The 25230-nt window shown below is 38.5% G+C and overlaps 1 protein-coding gene across 3 annotated transcripts in view; it reads left to right on the top strand.

The window, feature by feature from the left end:
- Positions 1–21226, top strand: part of ANO10 (anoctamin 10) — a 237978-nt gene extending 216752 nt beyond the window's left edge. For all 3 annotated transcript variants that reach the window (XM_090046446.1, XM_090046444.1, XM_090046445.1), the window contains one exon: positions 20271–21226. In XM_090046446.1, coding sequence (XP_089902572.1) covers positions 20271–20333 — 63 coding nt within the window. In that variant the 3' untranslated portion in view covers positions 20334–21226. The remainder of the gene's footprint in view (positions 1–20270) is intronic.
- Positions 21227–25230: the final 4004 nt, after the last annotated feature.

Here is a 25230-nt window from a genome sequence, read left to right as displayed (position 1 = left end):
GTTTGAGCCTGGAATGGTTTTCCCGGAGTTTGTGGCCATTACTCCTGGCTTTCCCCAAGGGTGCCCTGGTGTAAACAGTTGTTCACCGAGCCCTTGATGTACTCCCCTGATGTAGTGGTAAACTGCTACCAAGTTCCTTTTCAGCCTTCTCTTCTTCAAGCTGAAGAGCCTCAGGTCCTTCAGCCTTTCCTCGTACAGCTTGCCGTGCAAGTCTCTGATCATATGGGTGGCCATTCTCTGGAGTCTCTCTCAAGTTTGACCACATCCTTGTTAAAGTGTGGCGCCCAGAACTGGACGCAGTACTCCAGCTGCGGTCCCACCAATGCCGAGTAGAGCAGAAGAATCACTTCCTTGTTTTTGCTGGAGATGCATCGATTGATGCATGCCAGAGTGTTATTTGCCCTGCTGGCAACAGCATCAAGCTGCTAGCTCATATTCATAATGTGGTCTTTATTATTACCCCCAGGTCCCTTTCATTCGTGGTGCGGGTCAGTTTGGTGATGCCAGGCTTGTAGGTATGTAGGTGGTTGTTTGTCCCCAGAGGAGCACTTTACATTTCTCAGTGTTGAACTTCATCTGGTTCTGACTCGCCCAACTTGGTAGCCTGTTTAGATCCACCTGTATCTGTAGCCTATCTTCATGCGTGACCGAGCTTCCCTATAACTTGGTGTCATATGCGGACTTGGCCAGTGTTGTATGATGTACTGAGTAATTTTTCATCTGTCATCAGCATGTCTTCCAATTCAACCCATCCTGATAGAGTCTGGTAAATGATAAGAATACATTTAGTAACACATTTATTTTATTTTGATCTAAGGGGAGATTTGTATGTATAATTGCCTTGAGTTTCCCTTACATGTTATAGAATCATATGGTGAAAATACCTTGAAGATCATCTTGTCCAACCCCCACTATAGCTAAACCATCCCTGCCAAATGCCCATCCAGCTTCTTCATAAAAAAAACCTCCAATGAAGGAGATTCTATTAACTTTACTAGGCAACTTGTTCCAGTGACTTCCTGTTCTGACAGCAAGGAAGTTTTTCTGAGATTTAATCTAAATCTGAGTTGTTGCAGTTTAAATCCATTTCTTCGTGTTCTTCCCTCGGTGGCAAGAGAGAACAGTTGTTCATCTCTTTCTTTGTAACAGTCTTTCACATATTTGAGAACTGCTATCACTAGGCTGACCAAATGGAATTTCTGGAAATCCAGGACATTGCAATACTTGCCTGCCCGCCTGCAAAGTACTTTGCGCCACTCTGACTCCTGGCCACATCCCTCCTCTCCACATCTCTGCATTTCCAGGATGCCCATTATCATTCCCAACAGTCAACTGGAATCAGTCTTTAAAATCCTTGACTGCCCTGGCTAAAACAAGATACATGGTCACCCTAGCAATTGTGCCCCCCCTTAATTTTCTTTTCTCCAAATGAAATATACCAAGTTCTCCCAAATTTTCTTCATACAGCTTGCATTCCAGTCCCTTTATCATTTTCATTGTTTGCTTCTGGATTGTCTCCAATTTCTCTAAAATCCTCTTAAAATGCAGTTTTCACAACTACACACTGTATTCCAGCTAAGGACTAACCAGTGCTGAATAGAGTGGTGGTAATATCTCTTAAGTAGAGTGGCACTATAGCTTACATACAGCATTCCTGTTAATGCATGCCCAAATTGTATTTTCTTTTTTGCGACTGCATCGTACTACTAGCTTGTGTTTAGTCTTTTATCTACCAAACCCCACAGATCCTTTTCAATGGCATTACTGCCTTGTTATTTGTGCCTTTGGTTTTTTTTCCCTAAGTGTAGCAGCTTACATTTTTCTTCGTTGAATTTCATGTTGTTCATTTCATGTCTACAGCCCCGTTCTTCAATCTATCAAGATATTTTAAAATTAAAATCCTGTCCTCCGCAGTGTTTACAGTCCCCTCCCCCGCCCAGGTTTGTGTCATTTGCAGATTTGATCAGGAAGCTCTTTATTCTGCAATCCCCATCATTAATAAAAATGTGAAACAGCACTGGGCCCAGAACAGACCCCTGGGGAACCCCCAATTGAAACCTTTCATTCTGACATTGATTTGTGTTTAGTAACTCTCCTTGTAGTTATTCAACCAATTGTGTGTCCATTTTGTAAGTAATTCAGTCTAGCCCATATTTGTCCAGTTGACTCCTGAGAATGTCATGTGGAATTGAATTAAAAGCCTTACTAAATTCCATCTAGATCTTATGCATCCTCTTCATTCACCATACTCGTTCCCCAGTCCAAGAAAGATATCAAGTTGATATGACTTAATTTGTTCTTACTGAATCAATGTTGGCTGTTAATGGTCACTAGCAGCTGACTGACTAGCAGCTCTATGCTTCTCCAGGTCCTCCTCTTCTCTCCTTTTTAATGATGGACACTATGTTAAACCCTTCTTTAGCCCTCAGATCTCCTGTCTTCTATGCCAACGTTATTGCTAAGTTGCTGTCTTAATGCTACTGGTTGGTTGCTAGAATAGATCTATGACTGTGTCGGCCTGAGCTGCATAGTTGGTGGGACTTAACTTGGAATTTACAACAGCAACATTGGACCATCTCCAGATTACACAGATGGGAGGTATTACCCATTAGTGAGAAATGAGGAGAAGCCATAGAGCTGGAGACAATTGTCAGGCAAGAAATTTCTCATTCATAATGTTAAGAACACACACCTTACCTAAGCAGTATACTACAACTGATCATCATTACTAAAGAGTTCTACCTTCTATGGCATTCATAGGCTCCAGCCTATGACTGCCACTGCATTTTCCTTTGATATTAAACACTACAACCTCTAATTCCCTTCTCTTTTGTTTGGGACATGTTTGGGCGGGGGGGTTGTCCTTACGGTATTAATTGGTGGTTTCCTGTTAATGTGAATAAAATATTCTCTTTTCCTGTATGAGAGGTATTAAACTTTGCTTAAATTACTAAGGAAGCCCAGACTTACAGCTGTCAGGTGTTTATTTTGAAACTTTATCTTGGTTCTAAAAGGATATATAGAACTTTCAATTTTTCTTCATGATTTTTTTCAATACATCAGAATAGCACCCGCAGTGTGGGCTGATAAGTGAGTACTGATGTGTTGTCAGGCTCAAAGTGCAGAAAATAGATTTCCACAACTTGTTAATATCTTATAATTATTTGTCATGTCCTAGCATGCTTATTTGATTTGCCCTGTGGAAATACACACACACCTTCCATCTTATAACATCACATAAATTTACAGCAAACTAATGAAGTGACTCACTGGATAATATTAACCAACTCTACCAGTACAAAATCATATGATGTCTGAAACATTTATTTAGAGACCTCTAACAATAATTTTAGCATTTTTATTTTAACAGATTAAATTACCCATATTTCAAAAGTTTTACAACAGAATTTACAAGAGTTGCAGTTTCTGATACACATTGCAGAGGGATGCAGTTTTCCTATACTGTATAGTTTATCAAAGTGTAATGCATGCATATACTGAATACAAATAACTTCATATTTAGCTTGATATATTAGATCTGGGGCATCTAAGATGCAGCCTGTAGGCCAGAAATGGCTCACGGAGTTCCATTATTTGGGCCCTGGTGCTGCTTCTGGATCTGACCTGACCCACACACCACCAGGCCAACCCCATGCACAGGGCCCAAGATGTATACCACATGTGCCAAGGGGTGGGGTGGAAGGGGGACTCTGCTGGATCTGGGAGTGGAGCATAGAGGAACAGAAGTCCATAGGCCTGATGTAGCCTGTGGACTAATCCAGAGCCACACATCTGCCCACAGGGTTGGATGGGTTTGACACCCCCATATTAGATTATATATGTGTGATTTTATATATATATATGTGTGTGTGTGATTATATATTTGAATTGTGTTAAAGTTTAGGAAGAATAGTATCATGGAGTGCTTGTAGCTCCTAGTCTGTAAACAGCATTTGTAGTCTGTAAGAAATCTTTCAAAACTAAACCTCATGGTGTAATAGTATTAAATTTTTATGGCATTTGAATATGAATTACAATATCTACTTCTTCACCCTGAACACTAGCTGGCACCAGTTGTTTTAATCTCTACTAAAGCAAATGAAGCAGGTCAGCTAGCCTGCATAACACAACCATTCTTTCTTGGCTTCAGTTTTCTGCCCTCTAAACATGCTCAGGAAAAGGAGGGAAAAATAATGACAGTTTCAAAAAGGAAGAGAGAAGGTTTAAGATATGAGAAATACTCTCAGGTGACTAGAAGAATAGTGTTCATTGAGGCACAGGGCAGAGAGTGGGGGTTCAACTTTAAAAAAACATCTTGACTTCAGTATCTTCATTTATGGTTTTGGTTAGGAGTAGAAGCTTATAGTATCAATTTTTATCATTATAAAGTATCAATTAAACTTACAGGTGAGGTTCTGTTGCTAAATTAAATATCAAGCTCTTATAAATGCTTGTTAACTTTTTTTCCATGTCATACTTGGTAAGGTTCACTTTTAATCTAATTTTCTCGTAGTTCTAGATATAGGAAATGCAGGAAAACCTAATATAGTAGTTGTGGCAAGCTTGGAATTATAAAGTTATATAAGGGGTTTGGTGAGGGGTGAAGTCTGTGATTATAGATGTGGCAGTTAAGCCTTGAAAATGAAAAAGTAAGAGAGAATGTAAAAAAAAGTAATACAATTTATTTTCCAATTTAGTTCTTGGTCTAGATTTTTTCCTCTTTCTTGTTTACTTTTATGCCATACTATTTCAAAAGCACTGAAGCCAAACTCTGAATTCTAAGTAGAGGACAAATTGGATGTTAGTTTTTGGTGGGAAAGCTTTAATATTCAGCTTTTTCATTTTTCTACACAGTCATTTGAAAAATTCAGGCCATTCAACCTAAAACAGTAGCACTTAATCATCTTTACCATTCCATACCATAATACCACCAGCAGTACAGCAGCATTTACAAAATGGTAAAACTTTGCAAATCAACTGCTAGTGCTAGAGAAAAAAAACTGAACTACTGCTGGGCGTTGTGATAACAATTTGGAAGTAGCACTGAAAAAAGACATATGGAAAATAGAGTACTTAAGCATTCCATTCCTTCAGCTTGTCTTATACAAATAACTTGCAAGAATACTTTATTGCTCTAGAAAAAGATGAGTAGACAGGAGCTTTACAAATATAAACAAAACACTAAATCTTTTCACTTGTCTAGCTTTTAAACAGAAGATGCAAACATTCTGATGCTAAAGAAGTTTCCCTTATAGCAGTTCATTGGAAAACATGAAATAATTGGCCCTGAATAAACAAGTAAACACTTATCATGAAACCCTGGCCTCTCTAGACCGAGTAAGAGTGCTGCCATTTATTTCAATGAGGCCAGAATTTTACCCTCAGTCCCATAATTTTAAATTATATAACACACACACACACACACACACACACACACACACACACACACACACACACACACACACACACACACACACACACACACACACTCTTTCATGCCTTGCATGAATGTTTAACAATATTATACTTTAGAATGATCGGTGTTACCCATAATTTTCACCATGAAAAAGAGAAAATGGTTATATTTTACAAAGTCCTTGTTTTTAAATTTTCTCTGCAAGCCAGTACAAAGTTTATTTTGACCCTCATACATGCTTACTACTCAGTCTGCTCTGTTCCTCTAAGAATACGGTTCATATCCAACTTGCATGTTACAAATGAGAAGGGGAAGTTTGGTAACCCACAGATTTGTCCCTTATTTATATGCCTACCACATCATACAACTGCCATAGCTAAATTAAAGTTACTGTATCTGACTAGGACTGAGTATCCCAGCATTTAGTTAAGTCTCTAAATGACCTCTTATTCCATGTATGAATCATTTTCCCAAGTAAGGATTAACTTTCTTTGCTGAATGGGAACCTACCCATTGGGGTAAGTAAAGGAATTCTGTCTTTCACAGCATTTTAGTTGCACATGTAGTCAAGTCTTGACTCCTATTTTAACATTTTTAAAACCGGTTTCTTCCAAAAAATTGTGAAATCTAAGAATATTTTGCCCATTTCCAATTCTTGCCTATGAACTATATGACTGTAGCATGTTTTCTCTGCAGGAAATGGAATAAGTTATCTTTAAAGATTGATAAAAGAAGTTGTGCAAAAGTACAAAATGCTATATTGTAGAGAAAAATAAACTATAGCGAAAAGGGGAAAGCACTAGATAAATACAACATAATAGATGACTTTTACTGCTAATTTAGGATTCCATGAACATAAGTCATGGTGGATCAGACCACAGTCCCTCTAGCCCAGTATCCTTGTCTCTAACAGTAGCAGGAGTGGTTGGCTTAGAAGGGAGAGCACTGAACTGGGTATATCTAGAGTGATCTATCCCCTGTTTGTTACCCTCCCTGGAATCCAAATTCTTATTGAAATACCTAGGTAGATTTAATAGTATTTCCTCTTCACCAGATAATATACAAAATGTTATTAAAATAAATATACTTTGCTATAATAAAGTTTTATTTTATAAATATTATATACAATAATAATATAATTTCAGAAATAAAGCCACACCTAATATGGACATTTTAAATATCAAGCATCCAAAAAAGTAAATACAGAGTGTTAAGCTGTTGTTTTTGTGATACATTTGCTTAGAAGTGACAACTGACATTTGAGTCTGCTCTCTTGTGGAAGACCCACAGAGTTCTTGGTCTCTTGACATTTTTTGATCTTTATAAAGAACAGTAGCAAGATGGAGCATAGACCATTGTCAAGAGCCAGCCTCTGAGCTTAATGGCTAGGTACAGATACTTAAAAAACATGAAGTGGAATTGATCTAAGTTGCATGTTTTTTTGTAAGCGGTGTAATTCAGATTGGTAGCCAACATAAGGTACATTTGCCCTTTGGTTGGGGCAGGTTGGAAGGGCGCAAAAATGGTTTTGCCATTTTTAAACTAGCCAGTGCATCCTAAACTTCTGTCCTGTTACGGTTATAGACTGGTTTGTGTGCCGAACTTCTGTTCTGTTATGGATATAGACCAGTTTCCAACCACTTATACTAATAAAAGTGTAATGTCTGTACCTGGCCAGTGTGCTTGTTGCATCATACTTGTTTTCTGGGTAATATATCCAAAATGGACCCTACAGCTAGTGTAATTTTTACAAGGCATAAACTTGTAGCAGCTTCCATTATCTTCAGTGAAATAGTATTTAAATGCCAGAATATTTCAAACTGTAAAAGAGTAACTCCATAGAAAAGCTTATGATTCCCTCCTCCCCCGTTCTTTTAGAAGCTGAATAAAACCAAAATACCTGGTTTTAACTATGTACTGGGTCAGAAATCTATGCATGGTGTAATAAAAATGGGATCACAATATTTCTCAGTAGTGTTACCATCCCCTTGAACTCCCTGGATCAGCTTGTGAAAAAGGTGGTCAGACAGAATCCTAAGCAATCCTAGTTGATGCAGAGGTTTTTTCAGATTTTAGATTCATGATTCTTGGTTGTAGCCCTCAGAAACATGGAGGATGTCATGACTGTAATGTACTGAAGACAAAAGCTAGGTGTGTAAATTAGCCTACACTGAGTTCCATGTTGCTGTAGCAAGACTGTTGGCAGTACCAAACTAGCTAATTTAAAGCTGGCTTGAGTATGTCTACATTATGCAATGGTCATTGTTGTGACTAGAATATAGACCTGTCTGTGGACCCAGGACTTTATGGCCAATGACAAAGTTAAACTCTGGGAAAAGGGGTCTGTCCAAGTTAAGACTCTTCCCTAGGCCATGTGCTAAGAGCTGAAGGAATTTGTGCCCAAAGTGTAGACCTGTAAAGACCTAACTGCAGGAAGAAAAGCAAATGAAGTTGCTAACTGGCATAGTACAGGCTCTCCCCACCCCTATCTCTTGCTGTGCCCCGGCAAGGTCATTTAGATCATTCATGTGGTCTTAGCTAATATATAAATTAAAATCTTGTATTGGTGTATGATTGATTTGGCTGAGAAAACTGTCAAAGCATCATAGAATTGTAGGGTCGGCAGGGACCCCAAGAGACTGTCTAGTTAATCCCTCTGTTCTAATGCAGAATTCAGTCATGTCATTTTGAATATTTTTGCATCATTACTCTCTTAGTTGGTCAATAGATTCTGGCTCCAAAATCTATTGACTGGCTGCCTATTGGATGAGACAAAAAGCATATGACCTAAAAGAAGAATCAGCATACAAACTTCTCATGCTGTGCTCAGAGTGAGAAGAGACTCTTGGTGAGACATGTAACCATGTTCTGTTATATTCTACATTTCCTTGCTCTCTTCTTTCCACCTACAGTGTTGAAAGAAATTAATTAAAAATAGAATGAAGAGAAAATTAAAGTAAGTTCAGACATTATGCATAAAAGTAAGTCATTATGATAATGAAGCAGGATAAAAAAACAGCTATTAGTTGTGAGGAAAATATTCTGAAAACTATCTAACATGGTGTCTGCTATTACTACTGCAGTTTTATATTATTGTATGAACCAATGTGTAGAAGATTCAGCAAAGTAAATATAGTCACTGTTCAGTGCTGGTTTACCCATAAGTGAAATGAGAGCAGCTGTGGGGACCATAGCTAGTTTATATAAACAAGTAAATTGACCGTCTTGGGTGACCATTCTTTCCATATGGGGATAGATCTTTTCTAATGGTTGGCAGGGAAGGCACTTCGCATAGCAGCTACATGGTTAACTACTTACTACAGCATGTTTCCTTGTTTACCTAAAATTTCTCTAATGCTTTACCTAAGGCTATCCCTTCCCACTCCCTGAAAAGATATGTTTTACCTGCGTAGTGCCTTATATTGTTTTTTCTTCTTAGATCATTGTTTTTGTTAGCTTAGAGCTTCACAGGGCTGTTGGCTTTGGCTGTACTGAATAAGATGCTAAGTTGATCCAGGAGGCCTCAAAGAACAAAACCTTTTGTTCTTTATATACACGATGGGAGATTGTATCCTGGATACCAGTGAGTCTGAAGATTTAGAATCATGCTAGGTAATTAATTGACTTTGAGCTCCAAGTGTTATGACTGAGGACTAGCATAGTTTTGGATTTATAAACAGGAAACTATCAGAGAATATGGGAAGTATGAACTATCACTGTAATAATTAGCCTAGCCTATTGTGCCTAGTTTGGGGGCCCATACTTTAGAAGGAAAAAACTAGAAGGGATTCTGGAAAAATGCACAAGAAGCATCTGAAGTCTGCAAAACGCACCTTCTTGTACTCCTTTTATCTTATCAAAGAAAAGGTCAAGAAATGGCATATTTTATGTAAATATCTAGATGGGGAGAAGATTGCTGGTACACCATACTCTAAGCTTTCCTCACAGTGTAGGAGATATTTTATTCTTTTTGAAAAAATAAAAAGTAGCTGTTAAGGAAAGAAGGATCCTAGCTGTTTCCTGGCGAGTGCAGACAGGCCTGTTCTGTAAGTAGATGAGACTAAGACTTAAGTGGTATATTTCTGCCACAGGCAAGAAGTTCTTAGGTAAATCTCTTTTGTTGGACCAGCTGTGTAGTTGGGATAGTCAGACAGGCTTTCGAATGCAAGACATGCAATATTATAATGCTTTTAAAACAGTGAATTCAAAATGTTAGCAAGTTAGGAGGAAATGGTCGGTTAGAGGAATCTATCTCTTAACTTCCTTTCTTATGCATTCTCTCATCTGCTTGTTTATTTTTGTGTGTATATTCTGAAAAGGCTGAACTTGTGTTAGTGAATTTTGGTTTCAGCTCAAAGTTTTTGAATTTTCCAGCTATTTTGGCTGATTTCTCTCTCGTCCACAAGTTAGCTGCTGAATTACAGTCTGATGGCCCTGTTTCTCTGCTTATATGTCAACCTATGTCAAAGAATGATGACAGTATAGTTCAAGAGTGGTTAACCTGCAACACGTGTGCCTCAAGTGTCTGTGTGTGGCACATGGCAAATCAGAGAGGGTCTAGGAAACAGAACAGCAAACCAGGCAGGAAGCAGAAAGCAGAGCAGCAGATCAGGCAGGGGAAAGGGATTGGAGTAGCACTCAGGGAGGGTGTAGGTCTTAATTTGTGACAGGTCTGTCAATGAAGGCTGTCCTCCGCTGGTAAAGCCTATGAGCGTAAGATCATAAAAGAATACTGGAAAATGTAATGTTGCTACAATGCATAAGAGTGGCATGGAGTTCAGGAAGTATAAGAAGAAAACATCATTAAATGAAAGTAGAAAAAGCAGAGGTAATGCACATAGCAGAGCATGTCTAATAGAATTCTGGAGAAACTTTTAACTGTGTCTTTCAAGAACCAGACAGAGAAGCTGAGAACACTTTGGTTTATCAGTGCTCTAATACTGTAAAAGATCTCTGAAGTGAACATTGACAAGAATAGAAATTCTGGGCTCCCTACGTCATCCTTATTACAAAAAGGTCACACAGATTGTCTGTGGTTGTAATGCCCATTGGGCTCTACAGCAGTAGCTCAGTGAGACTACAAATCATATGGTGAAATGCTCTATCTTGATCAGTGCAGCTTAAGAAACAACATATTGTTGCCTCCAGTATCTGCACTTTGTTTTTAAAGATGAAAGCAGCTCTTCACATCATGCAAATGAAGTGTAAATTGGGCAAGGTTTGAGTACTGCTATAATAAAGTCCCGCTACACCTTTTTCTCTTTTTTTGTAATCCAGGCTTATAATGTAACTGTACCTTTCTACTTTACTTTGTGTTTGTTTTTGTCTATAACTATCTTTAATCAATGTATTATGGTTCACGGTATTAAATCCAATAGTTTACATCCTCCTAACTTCAGAGTCATCTGTAATTACTCAAATATAAAATCAGCATCTTTGCCTAAGAGCATTAAAATTTATTTTAAATAGATACTAGAACTACAGCAATCTCCTGACTTTTTTGCAAGTTACTTTGTGGTTTGATAATACCTGTGAGGTTTGATTAAAAATACTTTAAAAATCTAGTTTTGAAGTATATAATGGAAAAATCCAAATTCTTGGATGGAACCTACTTAAATCTACTTAAAAATTAAAAACTTTCAAGAAATACAGAATAATTCATATGGTTTGCCCATTCTTTTGAAAAAGATGGTTTTAACTGTATTTCCTTTGGGTATCTAAATATAATAACATCTTATGTCAAGTTCACACAGAAATGTGGGCTTTATAAAATGATTTTTAAAGCCCTATCTTTATTACAACAGATAAATAATAAGAAAAAATACTAAACAAAATGTTGGAATATACCACAATATAGTCCCAGTACACAAATGTTTTAGGCGTGTGTTTGACTTCAGTGGTTATAAACATGTGAGCAACTTCCTGGAAAATATGCATGAGCCTAAGTGCGATACTACGTCAGTAATCAATGTTTTCATGTTACATATAGGTTATCATATACTATTATCCAGTTGTCTAATTAAATTAATCCATTATTTGTCTCTTTGGGAGAACAATTAAAAACAGAATGAAATCACTGACTTAATTAAAAACTTATGAGGGCATGTGCTGGATTCTGCTTGTTCAGATTGAATCTTTAGTAGTTCTCAGCTGGTAGTGTAACAGGTGTTTTAACAAAGTATCTCATTTCTGAACTATGTCTTTGTGTAATGTAGATAGCACTTCAAAAAAAATCACTGAGCTCTTCTTTGGTTTTCTTCCCTCAATATTTATATCATGCATTTTTAAAGTAGAATAATAAGTGCATACAGTCCCTCTTTCAACTTTCTTTAAAAGATTCAAATAAAATTGAAAAAAATACCCCAAATAAATCAGTAATCTAGTAAGTGATTAACCAAAGTTCCCCAGGTTATCCAGTTAGGATAAGCCAAGGAAAAAAAAAATCTTAATAATCTGTTAGCCAATCAGTTCTTCTCCATCAACCCCTTTCAGTCAGTCTGAAGAAAAGTAAAATGTTACAGTGTTATTTATTACTATAGGTAAAAAGTGATCTCTACAGACTTTCTTTATAATATATTAGCGTGCTTGTAATTAGCTTAAATCCAGTTTTAATGTCTTTGCGTTTAGCCACAAAGCTCTTGGATTTTTGCAGAGTAGAGAAGCAAGGGAAAAGTTTTCATAGCAGGATATTGCACTTGCAGTTATGATTCTGTAGTGTGAGAAACTTGACCCATTTATATTGTTTTCTTGCAAGTGTAATATTTTAGAAATGTGCCAAATCTTCAGTCTCCAGAATTTAAAGTTCTTTTTTTTTTTAAACCACACAGTAGTTAGTCCAGGCCACAATGTCAAGTTTCTTCTCTCAGACCGACCTGAAAGAATTCATAGGGCAGATTGGTATCCACAACAATCCTTGACCTTTCTGCTGAGACTGACCAATTTTTGGTTTGAGGACTGTAATCTTCAGTCATTAGCACAGAACTGAAATAGGGAACCATCAGATTATCTTGCTTAGGTCATTTGGTGGCCATCAAGTGATAGCAGTTATTAAGTATTGACAGGGTCATATTTTAGAAGCTTGTAATTTTTAAAACGCCAAGCATAATGTCATCCTCCCTACTACAGGAATCTGTCAGGTTCAGAACTGTTGGGTTTTTCTGTGGTTTGCAAGTTTGAGACAGGCAAGAGGTTACTCCCATGCCACCCACATTACAGGTCACCTGTTGGTGCTTTTTACAGGTTCATGTAGTGAACTTTACTCCCCAGTCCTCCTCCTTGGTGCCTGGAGGTAGAGGTTCCCTGAGCAGACTGCAGAGATCTCTCTTCCTGTGGATTTTTGTCTGCAGTTTGGTCTCTATATAGCAGGAAGGAAGTGTGTGGGCAGTACTTTGAAGAATGGTGCAGGTTTTTCAACCTTAGATGTAGACCCCCACCTAATCCAGAGCTTCATTAGCAGAGAGAGGGGTGCTCTAGGCAACATCCCGAAAACTTTTCCTGTGTTCATTATTCAGTCTTCCATAGTTCTGTTTTAGGGCCTTTTTATTAATGCATCCTTAATTAAAATTTTCCTCAGCTTAGTTCCTGTATTTAGTTCCATCCTCACCTTAGTCAACCAGAAATGAATGTAGGCCCTCTAGGATGAGGTAAACTGCCATAGTGGCAACTCCTGTTACCCTTAGCATTACAATGAGAACATCTGCTTCCAGTGGCTTCCCTTGCCTTGTTCCTCCAGCCACTCATCCTGTTTCAGCTTAGAGTGCTCCCTGCCTAAAGAGATTTCTCCAAGCCTGCAAAGGATCTACTTTCCTAATATTCAAAGTCTCAGCAGGCTAAGTCCACGCAGAAGCCACAAAGGGCAAGTTCCATTTTGCGCCTCAGAGAAGCAGTATCGAGTGCTACATTGCACATTTGCTAGTGTCTTTCACCAATTCCATCAGGATTAATTGGCACCATGACATGAAATTTTGGTTTGGCATGGGAGATTGGCTTTTTACTGATCTAAGAAATGTGTCTCTTATTATGAAAGGAGTTTGAGAGGATGGGCATGTCTGGGGCTGGACAAAGGCTTCTAGATATTTTTGTTGCCACAAAGAAAGTGATCTGTTTTGCTTGATGAGACTAGGTTTATTCCTCCAGAGAAAGACTGTTTGCTAAACAGTTCAGAAAACCTTTCTTTCTTGATTCAGTATTGAAAATAGGATATGAAAGAAATATTAAAGAGAAGTTTTTTTAACATGTTAGAAAGCTTTATTTGAGACTAGTGTGTGTCTGTTCAAAGTGATACTGGTCCAGACTGAGAGGAAATTCTTGATGCTTTTTGCCAAAGAAAGTTTGCAGGGGCAAATCTCCATTCAGTTGAAAATCTCCATTCAGGTGGTGTTTGGAAGAGTTTTTTTGCCCCAGGCAATCAACAGAGGTGAAAGAATTGATCATGTTGGGTATGGTTTTAGGGAAATTGCCTCACAGCACATGCACAGATAGATAAATGGGGGGATAACTGGCTCTGGCAATACCATTGCTGAGAAAGATCCGGGGATTATGGTAGATTGCAAACTAATGAGTCAGAGAGTGAGACTGTACTCCCAAGAGGAATTAATGCAGTTCTAGGTATTGTTAACAGAATATTGTATGCAAAACATTGATAGTACCTCTGGACTTCGTACTGGTTACATATCAGCTCTGTCCAGGTCTGGGCACAACATTCTGATAGGGAGAGAGAGAAATGGAGGAACTTCAGAGATTAGTGATGAAGAGGATTATGGGATCGGAAGGCAAGTCACATGAGGAAAGTTTGAAGAAAAAAGTATGTTTAGTTAAAGAAAGGATATTTTCAAATATTGGACAGGTTGCCATTAAGAGGAAGGAGAAAAGAACATGTTCTTGGTGGCCACAGAGGGCAGGACAAGAAAGAACAGTTAAATTACAGCAAATCAAATTTAGATTAAATTAAAATAAACCACTTAACTTTAAAAACAGTGGACAATAGAGCGAGCAACCTACTTAAGAAAGCTGTCAAATTTCCTTAGTTGGAGGTTTCTGAGAGGCAGCTGGATAGACATTTGTCTGGGATAGTTTTGGAATAATGAATCCTGCATGTGGGAGGGCAGTGTACTAGATGAACCTTACGATCCTTAGTAGCCCTGTGCTCCCGGTAGCCTCTATCAGTGATGGATCACAGAGCTTGATTGTATTCAAGTTTAAGGAAGTATTTATTTTCTAGGAATTCAAAAGGTTTCACCCTGTCAAATTCAAGGCAGTATAAGATCTCCAGATGCAAGTGTCTGTATCTAGGGTGTGGTGCCATAGTATTGGAGATTATCTAATGATATCACAGGAATCATGGAAGAGAAAAATCTAATATCCAGGTGTAGCAAGCTTTGGGTTCCAGCGGTGGCCTTGACACCTCCTGGAGACCACACAACCCTTGCCCTGCTCCAACTCTAGGGTGAGCCTCCCCTTCTCACTTGCCTGCCACCTCTTGATGTATTTGTGTGATCAAAAGGGAGGCTGCATAAGGTTCCTAGAGCAAGCCTCAGTTCTTCTGGCCTCCAGCAGGTCCCTCCCAAACCCTGCTGATCTCAGTTTTGCCCCTCTTGGGCTAAGTGGGCCCTCCTTACACATCTACACCCCCAAGGCAATCTATCCTTAAGGGCTATTCACAACTTGACTTTCCCTACAGCTGTGCCCATGCCTTGCAAGTGTTACTGTACAGTCACTCCCTTGTCGGGGCCTTGGTCTTCTCAACCTCCACCCCTTTTCTCTAGCTGGACCTTCTAACCCAAGCTCACTGTGCTGGACCTGGCTTCTGAGCTCCAGCTCTTGTCTTGATTACTTTGGTCCTGAGCCTCTCGTGTCCTCAGGCACTATTGGGACCTCCATACCACAAGAGTCCCAACCCAAACTGTGGGTTTAAATTCCAATGAAGAAACATCCCACTGGCTGTAACGAAGTAAACCCATACAAGGTGCAAACATCAACAGTAGCTTCCTGCCTGTGTAGCAAGGGGTAGCTTCCGCTTCCCTTGGGGGGGAGGCATTCCTCTGTAAGCCATCACCATCTTACTGGCGGGCCCCATGGCAGCTCAGAAGTCAGCCCAGAATCTTCCTGTAGTCTTCCTAACCAGGAGCTTGTCTTTCTGTGACTTGCAGGTCCAGATTGCCTGACTACTCAGGTCCTAGGCTTTTATACTGCCTAAGCCCTGCCCCTTCCAGTCTGTGGTGCTCCAGCCCTGCAGGGATTTCTCATTGGGCCCTGACAGCTGGTTGCCATGGCTGGTTATGACCACTCCAAGCAGCCCCCTGTTGCCCAAGCCAGGCTCTGTCCTACTGTCCTATTGCAGAGCAGCTAGCAGCTGCAATAGGCAGTCATAGCTGTTTATCCTTTTCCCTTGCAGCCAACTCACAACAGGCAGAGTTCTCCTGCTTAGTTGCAAGTGGACCCTTCACTCTCACGGGCAGCCCCTACCTAGACAGCAGTGTTTCTTTGATGTCTTTCCTCTTGTGGCTAGCTCCTTCTCAGCTGTCTGGGTTCCATCTGCTGCCATTTCCCTCCTTAAAGTAACAGGAGCCTCAGTCTCCCTGTTGTATCACCTCAACCTAAAGAAGAAAGTGCATTTGAAAATTTGTCTAAGTCTATCCCAACCATGTCATTAGTCTTATAAAATATATCACCCCATAGAAATCTTTGCCTGTCATGTATTTCCTAGGCTATTGTAGCTACAACAGCACTGCAACACTAAAATCCACATTTCTAAAGTCTCACACTATTTGATTGCTATGGATCTCTTTTTCCCAAGAATGAAAGATTTGAACAGATTCAAATCTTTGGATCAAGATTTGGACAATATTGTGTATGACGTGGCAGCCTGGGATACTGTAAAGAAGTTTCAAAATACACTTTAATGTTATATTTTATAAACGTAAATTGAAGTTAATAAAGTTACCCTAAGGAGCCAGACCAGTGAAAAATAGGAAGTAATTCATAAGGAAAGGATGACAGTCAAAATCAATGGTATCAGAAAATATTATGTACCAAATTTCTGGTCATATTTATTAGTAATGTTATGCTGTTGATCTTTTCAGATGTCTGAGATTTTGTTTAATAGATACATGCACAGGCTAGAGAACACCTTGTTTCTCAGATTTGCTCTAAATCACACTGTAATTACAACAATGCTAAGAATTTAAGAAAATCTTTCCAACATAAGTGAATTGGTTTTCAGTTTGATGAGTCATGAATTGAATTAAATAGCTGTTCTCTGTATCTTTCTAATGCTTTTACATTAGGGGTAGAAGTCACTTTAATTAAGTTGCCTGTAGTTTTAATCAGGCATTTATTTAAATAAATGAATCAGCAACAATACAGAAGGGGAATATGAATTCCATTATTCAGCTATGCCTTTTTTTTTTTTTTTTTTTTTTGCTGTTGCCACGGAGAAGTATACAAATATTTGTACTGCAAACTAATTTTATTTTGTGCATAGGTAAGATGGAAATGTAGATAGAAATTGAAAATAACAGTTGTAGGTGGCTTATATCATACAAAACATATTTTGAAATGCATACAGGCAAAGAGCAACCACAAGGTTTGAGTATTCTTCTGCATTAAAGAAACCTAGCATCCCCAACAACACTCAGTAGAATCTGAATGAAAGTTTCTATTGTACTTGCTGTAGACAAATGCAGTTTACCCTTCCAGTTTTTGTGATGGTACTGTTATACGTCTACAGAGAGAGATGTGTGTGTGTGTGCTCATCTACCTTTTTACCATTCTATCTGTGTTATCAAAGTCAAACATTATTTAACGGAAAGGCAGCTTAAACTTCAGAACACAAACATTTTTTAAACAGCCAACATGTGAATGATTTGGAGACTCCCTGGTTAGGTAATATGCAGTGATTTTGTAAATGTTCTTTGCTCATGTTTACACTGAGTTCTTCTTATTCTCTGTCTTTGAATTGTCTAGAATGAAGTCGTATTAAATTCAAGGCTATGAACTCCAGAATCTCAAATACCTGCTTAGTATGTCCAGCCTTTCCCTTCCTCCCCACCTTATCCTTTAGGATGATCACAGCTTGTTCTCCTTGCTTGGACTATATCTTTCAATCATCTTTCTCCTCAGAGAATAACTAGCTATTTCTTACTTATTTCAGTGTGTGTTTAAGGAATTAATTCCCTCTATTCATTGCTCAGCATATTTGGATGAATTCTAGCCTGCCAAATATTGAGAGACCTTTATCTGATAATATCAGGCAGTGTGCAAACTATTCCTTGGGCTCAAATTCACCCAGTTTTTCCTGCCTGTGCTTATTCTGGAATGATCATACAGTCTAACAAGAAGCTGCACAAATGGTCCCAGTTTCTCCTTCGCACTGAGTCCTCTTTCTAGTAACACCCAAAGATAAGAGAGAAAACCTTCACAGTAGGCTTGGAGATAACACATTTCACCACCACGGCCTTCTTTCCAGATTTTGTTTATATCAGGGAGTAAATTCATCCAATTTAGCAGCAGATAACTTAGAAAAGCGAAAGAACTGACTAGCAGTGAAGTCTAACTCTTTTGGAAGGAACGTGGGAGTCCCTGTGACTGTAATGCATTGAGCAGTAGGCATTCAGAAGCATGTTAAATAGCAGTGCAACCAGGACAGCCCCCTGTGGAACCCTACCAAAACTTCCTTCTGATATTGATCCATCTATAATTGCACTTTGTTTGAGCCAATTTTCTATTCACCTTGTAGTAATTTTATCTAGCCAACATTTCTGCAGTGTTTGCATGAGACAGTCTAGGATGCTTTTGAAAGCCCCATATAAGTCCATACACGCTACATCAGCTGCTTTCCCTTTATCTATCCAACTAGTTACTTTACTAAAAAAGGAAATCAAGTTGCTTTTTGTTAGTATAATTTGTTTTGATCAAATCCATGTTGGCTGCTAGTGTCGAATCTCCCCTCCTCCAAATATTTACAACTTGACTTAATAAATTTCTCCAGTAACTTCACAAGTATTGAAGTCAGGCTGATCAATCTCTATTTCCCCAGATCCTCCTTTTTTTGCCATTTTTTTTAAAGATGGGGGCACTATATTTGTTATTTTCCAGTTGTTTAGAACCTCATTTCTCCCATATGTTTGTAATTATTACTGCCAGGGGTTCCAAGATCCTTTCTACTGGTTCCTTCAGCACCCTGAAATGAAGTTCATTCAAACTAAGCAAAAACTCTCTGATGTTCTCTTCACGTTTATGGCACATTCACAGGAATGAATTAATTAATAAGGAATAACAAAGTATTGGGATACTTCTGAGATTTCAAGTATACAGCAGTAGTATGTGTGACACATAGCATAGTTTTAATTGCTTTTACAGAAATCATGATATTAAATATATGCAGCTGTTATTAGTAGAGACGCAACAGATTAGGGACCTGCTATGCAAAAAGTTTGGTGTAGTGACTGACAGCCTTTTTGCTTTGTTTCTCTATCAAGACAGCTCTATTGTCAATCAAAAACAGCCCTAAAATGACTTCCTAAAAAGTTGTGTTGTAACAACCTCTGATATTTAAAAATTGTAGTTTTATAGATCTTTGTATCTGTGATTTGCCAGTACACCTATGAAGCAACATTATAGGAGAGAAAAAATGAATCATTCTTCAATACTTACTCAATATTTCAGTGTATTTAGAAATTGGAGTTAGGTGTTGGAGTTATATCTAACTCCTTCTGTAGTTGTTTTAAAAGGAGAACAGGTTATTAAAGTAATGTGAGGCACTTTTCCAGTGTTTGTAAATTGCCATCACCTTAATCTTTCCCATGCTACATTTGTAGGGTTCAGTTCGTGGCAGATCTGGGATGGAGCACAGTCGTGCAGTTGCACAACCTCCCACCAGTTCCTGCTCCGCCCAGACTGCCTGGGAGGGGAGTGGTATTTCTATTCAGGCAGGGGCGGGGGTGTCAATTGACTTCATGACTCATTGTAATCTACCTGGTTCCTGCTAATCTCTCTCCACTTCACAGGTGTTAACAACCCTCTTTCCTTTTTAATAATCTTGATGCTCCACTTTGCAAACTATTCTTTCTTCTACAGTTTCACTGTCTGTTAGCTACTCCTAGTAATGTCTCTCCTAGTTCACAGCCCTGCAGACTGTTTTTAGCTGTACCTAAAGCCTTAACTCAGATGCAATAACATTAACTTAGACTTAGGTGTAGAAATGACTGTCACTGAAGTATTGCAGACGCTGTTAAATCGCTCAATAGATTTGTTTTATGAATAAGAGCTGTACATTTAAGTATAATGACTACAGGACTAATGAAACAGTATATCTTCACTATTTTTTGTCTTGTTTGCTTTTTTAACTCTCTATATAATATAGCAATTAGTCCACATTCCAATAAAGTTTATCTTTGTTGTTGTTTTGAGGCTCTTACCGTATTAATGCTTCTAGATTCTGTTTAACTGGAGATAAAGAGTTATGCTGTATGTGTTGATGTGCCACACCACACTTTTCAAAATCCTAGATTTGTCCATGGGCTCAGTTATTCTATTTGAAGGATATGTCCATAGAACTATGTAAGTGTTATTTATCACAAAAGTAATTAACAAACTGACTGTTAGTTCCTAAGTGTTTTAGTGAGAAAAGCAACAAAGCAGGTAAAGCCATGCCTTCCTGTGTTTTGCTGTAAAATTCATACCTGCTGTAAGCAGTGAAGTGTTAGTTAATTTAAAATTCTTTCTTATAGTTTAAACATTTTTATCATTTTCAGTGATACTCTTCCTCAGTTTTGCATTTAGGTTCTGATGTTTTGTTGGCTTTGATAAACAGTGACACAACTCTTATTTATTACACTTTTTTTAACCCTTACAGCAAATGAAACTTGCAGCTGAGTCACTGAAGGATGAAACACATGAAGGAAAGAAAAGGATTTAAGAATTAACGTGGATATTTGTATGATGACCTGATATAGAAACTCATGGTACATTTGTACACTTCTACATTTGTATAATGACCTGATATAGAAACTCATGGTATTTGCACTCTGCAACATATTACTCAATAGATAATGTCAATTATCTGTACTCAGGCATCACCACTAAACGCTTAAAACTATGAAAAATCATTTTCCTCCTTTCCTCTTTGCTTTTCTTTCCAGAATGTCAACTGATGTCTAGTGACACAAGATATAGATCATCACTCCAGCTTATGTTAGGTCTTGTTGCAATGCCTTAATCACTTGTGCAGTATGAAATAGATTTTTAGAATAAGCATCCTGGACTCTAGTCTTAACTCTGATCTTGAATTACAACTCTTAAAAAGAAAAAAAAAGACACAGTACTACTAGTACCAGTAGTAATTCTAATACTAGTATTTCATTCAAAGTGTACTGTTCCTTATGCTTGTTATCCCATTTGTCCTTGTAGTGAAATAGTTAATCGACCCTTGTATCTTTTCAAAGACAACGTATATATTATTCACAGCATTTCTAGGAAATGAATCTAAATTTTATTATATAATGTGATTATCAATATTTTCCAGAGGACCAGTCACACAGTTATTTGGGAGTGACAGGTATAAAATATACGTTATAATATGCTAATTTTATAAATGTGTTCCAATTAAATTATTTTCAGAAGCTGAGTAAAAAACATTTAGCTGGGATTGCTGATCAGTACTTTATTATAAAGATTAAATGGTGGTCAGATTGTATTTAATTCAGCATTAACATGGAATACCATTTTTCTTGCTTGTGAAACTATGCCGCACTAATGGGTCCTGTTGTTAACTGAAATAATAGTCATAGAACAATTAAAATTGAGACTGTATTTGTATGTCTAATGCTTTTACACATATACTAAAGTAGTTGACTGTTTCTTGCTCACCATGCAAATATTTTCTTAATCTTCAAGTACATCAGAGGTGATAAACACCACAATTTAGGGGAACAACTCTTCAGGAAGGCAGCCCAAGGGAGGACAAGGACCAATGGGCATAAGTTAGTAGAGGGCAAATTCAGGCTAGATGTAAGAGAGAATTTTTTCTCTGTAAGGATCACCAGAATCTGGAACACACTCCTGGCAGAGGTGGTGCAATCAGCCTCCTTGGAGGTGTTCAAGATGAGGCCTTGTTGAGCCCATCTGAGCCCAATAAGTTCCAGCCCATGGCAGGAGACTGGACTTGGTCTTATAGGTCCTTTCCGGTTCTGATTCTAAGTATTCTCTGATAGTAACAAGTTCAAAGTCCATACTGGCTGGTTACGGCACATCATGCTAGTTTATTATCTGCTGCTAAACTTACCTAGATGTGAAAGCTCTTGAATAAGCCCTACAATCCCATTTGCATGGATCTGTACACTGATTTATACTGACCTACACACTCTTCAGAAATCTGTCATGAAAACTTGACACCTCATTTCATAGCAAAATGTGACAGAGCCTAATGGTCAGAGCCACTCCCCCAGAATAATATATTTAAGCAAAAGTATTGCCTTCCCAGTGGAGTCTGAAGTTCCAGTTTTTAGATTTGTAAAGCTCTAAATGATCTGGAGACATCCTATCACAGTTATGATTGGGGAAGTTCTCAAGTTAGGATTCCCTTGGTTTGAGAGAGTTTTTTGGCAGAACAATCTGTATGAAGGACCCTCAACTTTGGAATCATTCCGCATTTGACCTTGAAGTAGCCCAAAGTTGCTGAAGTTTTGGACCTGTCCAAGGGCAGATTTTAAGAATTGACATTTGAGGACAGCTGAAGATCCTAAATGGTGGATCTTTTTTGGGAATGTGGCATTCTTTTCAAATGTGTCCTTGTGAGCTCATGATATTTTAGAGAGACTTGTTGTAGATTTGTATTGGGTTTTAGAATCCAAGGATTGTACTTTAATTGATGACAAAGGTGCCCAGACCCTGGCAAAGGCATCTTACAGTTGTTTAAATACAAAATAAAGATTAGATCTCATGTAGCAGGGGAAAGACCAATGATAAATACCATCAATAATCAATACTCCAGAGTTCATGTTTGTAGAACTGAACCAGATCTCCTGGTATTGGAGAAAGAGGGAAGAGGCTGTGAGGTACTGAGTGCCTTGCAAAATTACTACAGCTCCGAAGTTAGTGTTATGATTCAAAATCCATGGTACAAAAATTTCTTCACAAGAAACCCAGTGTTTCAAGAGTGTTAATTTATTCTGTTGACCTGAAATGGGCTTCTTTCCCATCTTCCATATGCCCACACAGACACAAACTTGCTTCCACTAGGTTTGCATTATTAAAAACTACGTAGGGAGTGGGAGAGGCCACTAAAAACTTGATGAATGAGTTGGGTTGACCACAGAATGCTGCAGCAAAATGCTGCAGCAGGTGTCGTAATGAGCTGCTGAAACTGGTCACAAGGGCCCATCTTCTAGAAACACAGAGGAAGGAAGCTCTGAGCATGGACAGAAAGCATAGCAAAAATATACATGGTAAGTAGCCACAGAAGAATTTTAAGCCAATGACCATTACTCACTTGTCCTTCTAGTCCTTAACATCCTCTGGCTTTTCACAGTCCAGCTGAGAAAGATGTAGCGCAGGAGTTTAAACATTTTGCAAACTAGTAGGCTTAATGTAAATTAATGTCAATCCCTGCTCTTGGGGAAATCTCAGCACTTCTAACTTTACTTTCCAGATCTGTAAGTGGAGATGAAGCTCATGAGTTCTCAACCTTGACCCCATGCAGTCTACCTAAATGGTAGGGAGGACTTGAGTGAGGGAATGCCTGGCAAAGATTTAGAACCAATGACCATTATTAAGAGATGTATTAGAGTACTGCAGAAGGTCCCCTAGATAGGCATCAAAGCTGCTTTCAGCACAATACATTACTTAGTGCAATACAGCACAATACATTACTTAGTGCAATACAGTGTAGGAAAGAGGTTCTGTAGTAAAGAACTTAGTTTACCCCTATAAACTGCTAAGTTCTGTAGTTGAACTGTAAGTGTCTCCCTTTTTTGTCACAGAACTCTTGCTGTCCCTTCCTCGCCTCTTGCTAGTGTAGGAGATTCCTACCCTGGAGCTCTGGGATTTTGTCTCTTTGTCTCATATGCATCGTCTGTTCATCCCCTGGTGGGAAAGAAGTCTTTCTACCTCTGCATCTTACTGTTTTCCACCTGTTATTTTTATTTTTCCTGTCAGTCACCCTTACCTAATGTTATAGAGGGTTTGAGGAAAATTTTTGTATGGAACTTGCTGACCAAGTAGAGTTGAGTTGGTAAGTCAACACATTGATACCCAAGTTGGAGAACGAAATGCCTAATCTGTGCCTGGAGCATCAATGAACTGCATGAAAATAACAGGTGAGGAGGGAGTATTGTAAAGCAATTAAGAAAGAAGGGACAAAGAAATGTAGCCAAATGGTAAAGTTTTCTTTTATTTACTGGTTTTATTCAGTTGTGGAAGCAAACTGAGACACTTAAGGGACAGCCAATTCATGCTCATGGCTGTTGTCAAAAAAAAAAAAAAAAAAATGGAAAACTCTCCTTTAAAGACCCTATATTTCCCCTTCCTACCTAAAATAGCATGAACAGATTGTTAAAATGGATGAAGGGGAAATTCATTCTGTGCCACACAGAACCATTAATGGGTGCATCTACACATGCGCTTTACTGCAGAATAGACTAATTAGCTCTGCAGTAAAGCATCAAGGTCTACATGTGTGCCAGTATTAGGGCATAGTAAATTAATTCTGCCATAAGATACTATCAGGGACAGTACTATAGTATGGAAAAGTAAATTACTGTGCAGAAACATGTATGGACACTGACCATAGGTGTAAATTGCATCTGGTCAGCCCAGCCACCTGGGGGCCTGTCCCTCCCCCACCAAGTTCCTGCTGTTCTGGGAGCACAGGTAAATACTGCACCCAGGAACAGTGTACTCCAGATCATACAGCTCCAGAGTTCTGTGCATTTGTTGCATGTGTAGATGCACCCATGGGCATGTCTGAGTGCACATTAATGCGCTGTAGTTACAGCGCATTAAGTGTAGTATTTGTAGTAACTGGTTCTAAATGCACTGTAATCAGTGCTACTGTGCAGTAGCGGTGGCACACATCTTTTATGTGATGCTAATGTGCAGTAGACTAATTCTAGTGTGCATTAGCATGGCTTTTGCCATGACATAATAATGTGCAGTAGGATTAGTCCACTGTGCTTTTAGCATCTCATGTAGATGCACCCACTGAGTGCTAAATTACTCCTTGGTACAACTCAGTGTGAAGAGTTGCAGTATGCATCTTGGTATCACTCAAGGGATCACAAATCTACGTTTAAAATTGCCCGATTTCTACTTTAAGGTTAAAATGACTAACTAATGGAGTTGCCAAATGATGACAACATGCATCAATTGTAGTACATGATCCCAAGGGTTGAAATACTCCATTCAGGCTCCATGTTCAATGCTTTTATACTTTGTTCTTGATTAAATCTCTAGGACCAGCTAGTCTCCTCAACATGCAGGTGATTATCTTAACACTCGAGTTTGGGGCACAGCTCAGTTACTTTTCATTTGGACACTATATACAACCAAACTGTTTGTGTTTAAATGCTTGCGCCAGTTTACCTAAAGATGTGATTTTAAACTGGACTGTCCGAGTCCAGTTGAACACAAAGTTGAATTAGTTTGAGCCATGTTTGTAAGCTGGTGCTGCTTAACTTGAGGGAGTTATAAGTAGCTAGCTTTTACATCCTGGACTACAATGTGCCGTCTGAAGTGTACGCTCCAAGGAAACATTCACAATATGGAAACATCAGTTTCAGGTACTAACTGTTTCAACCAAAAGATGCTCCTTCATGTTA

This window comes from Crocodylus siamensis, chromosome 5 (assembly GCF_052110815.1).
Source record: "Crocodylus siamensis isolate JL-2025a chromosome 5, ASM5211081v1, whole genome shotgun sequence".
Lineage (NCBI taxonomy): Eukaryota > Metazoa > Chordata > Crocodylia > Crocodylidae > Crocodylus > Crocodylus siamensis.
The sequence above is the reverse complement of the archived record's forward strand: the minus strand, read 5'-3'. Positions and strand labels throughout refer to the sequence as shown.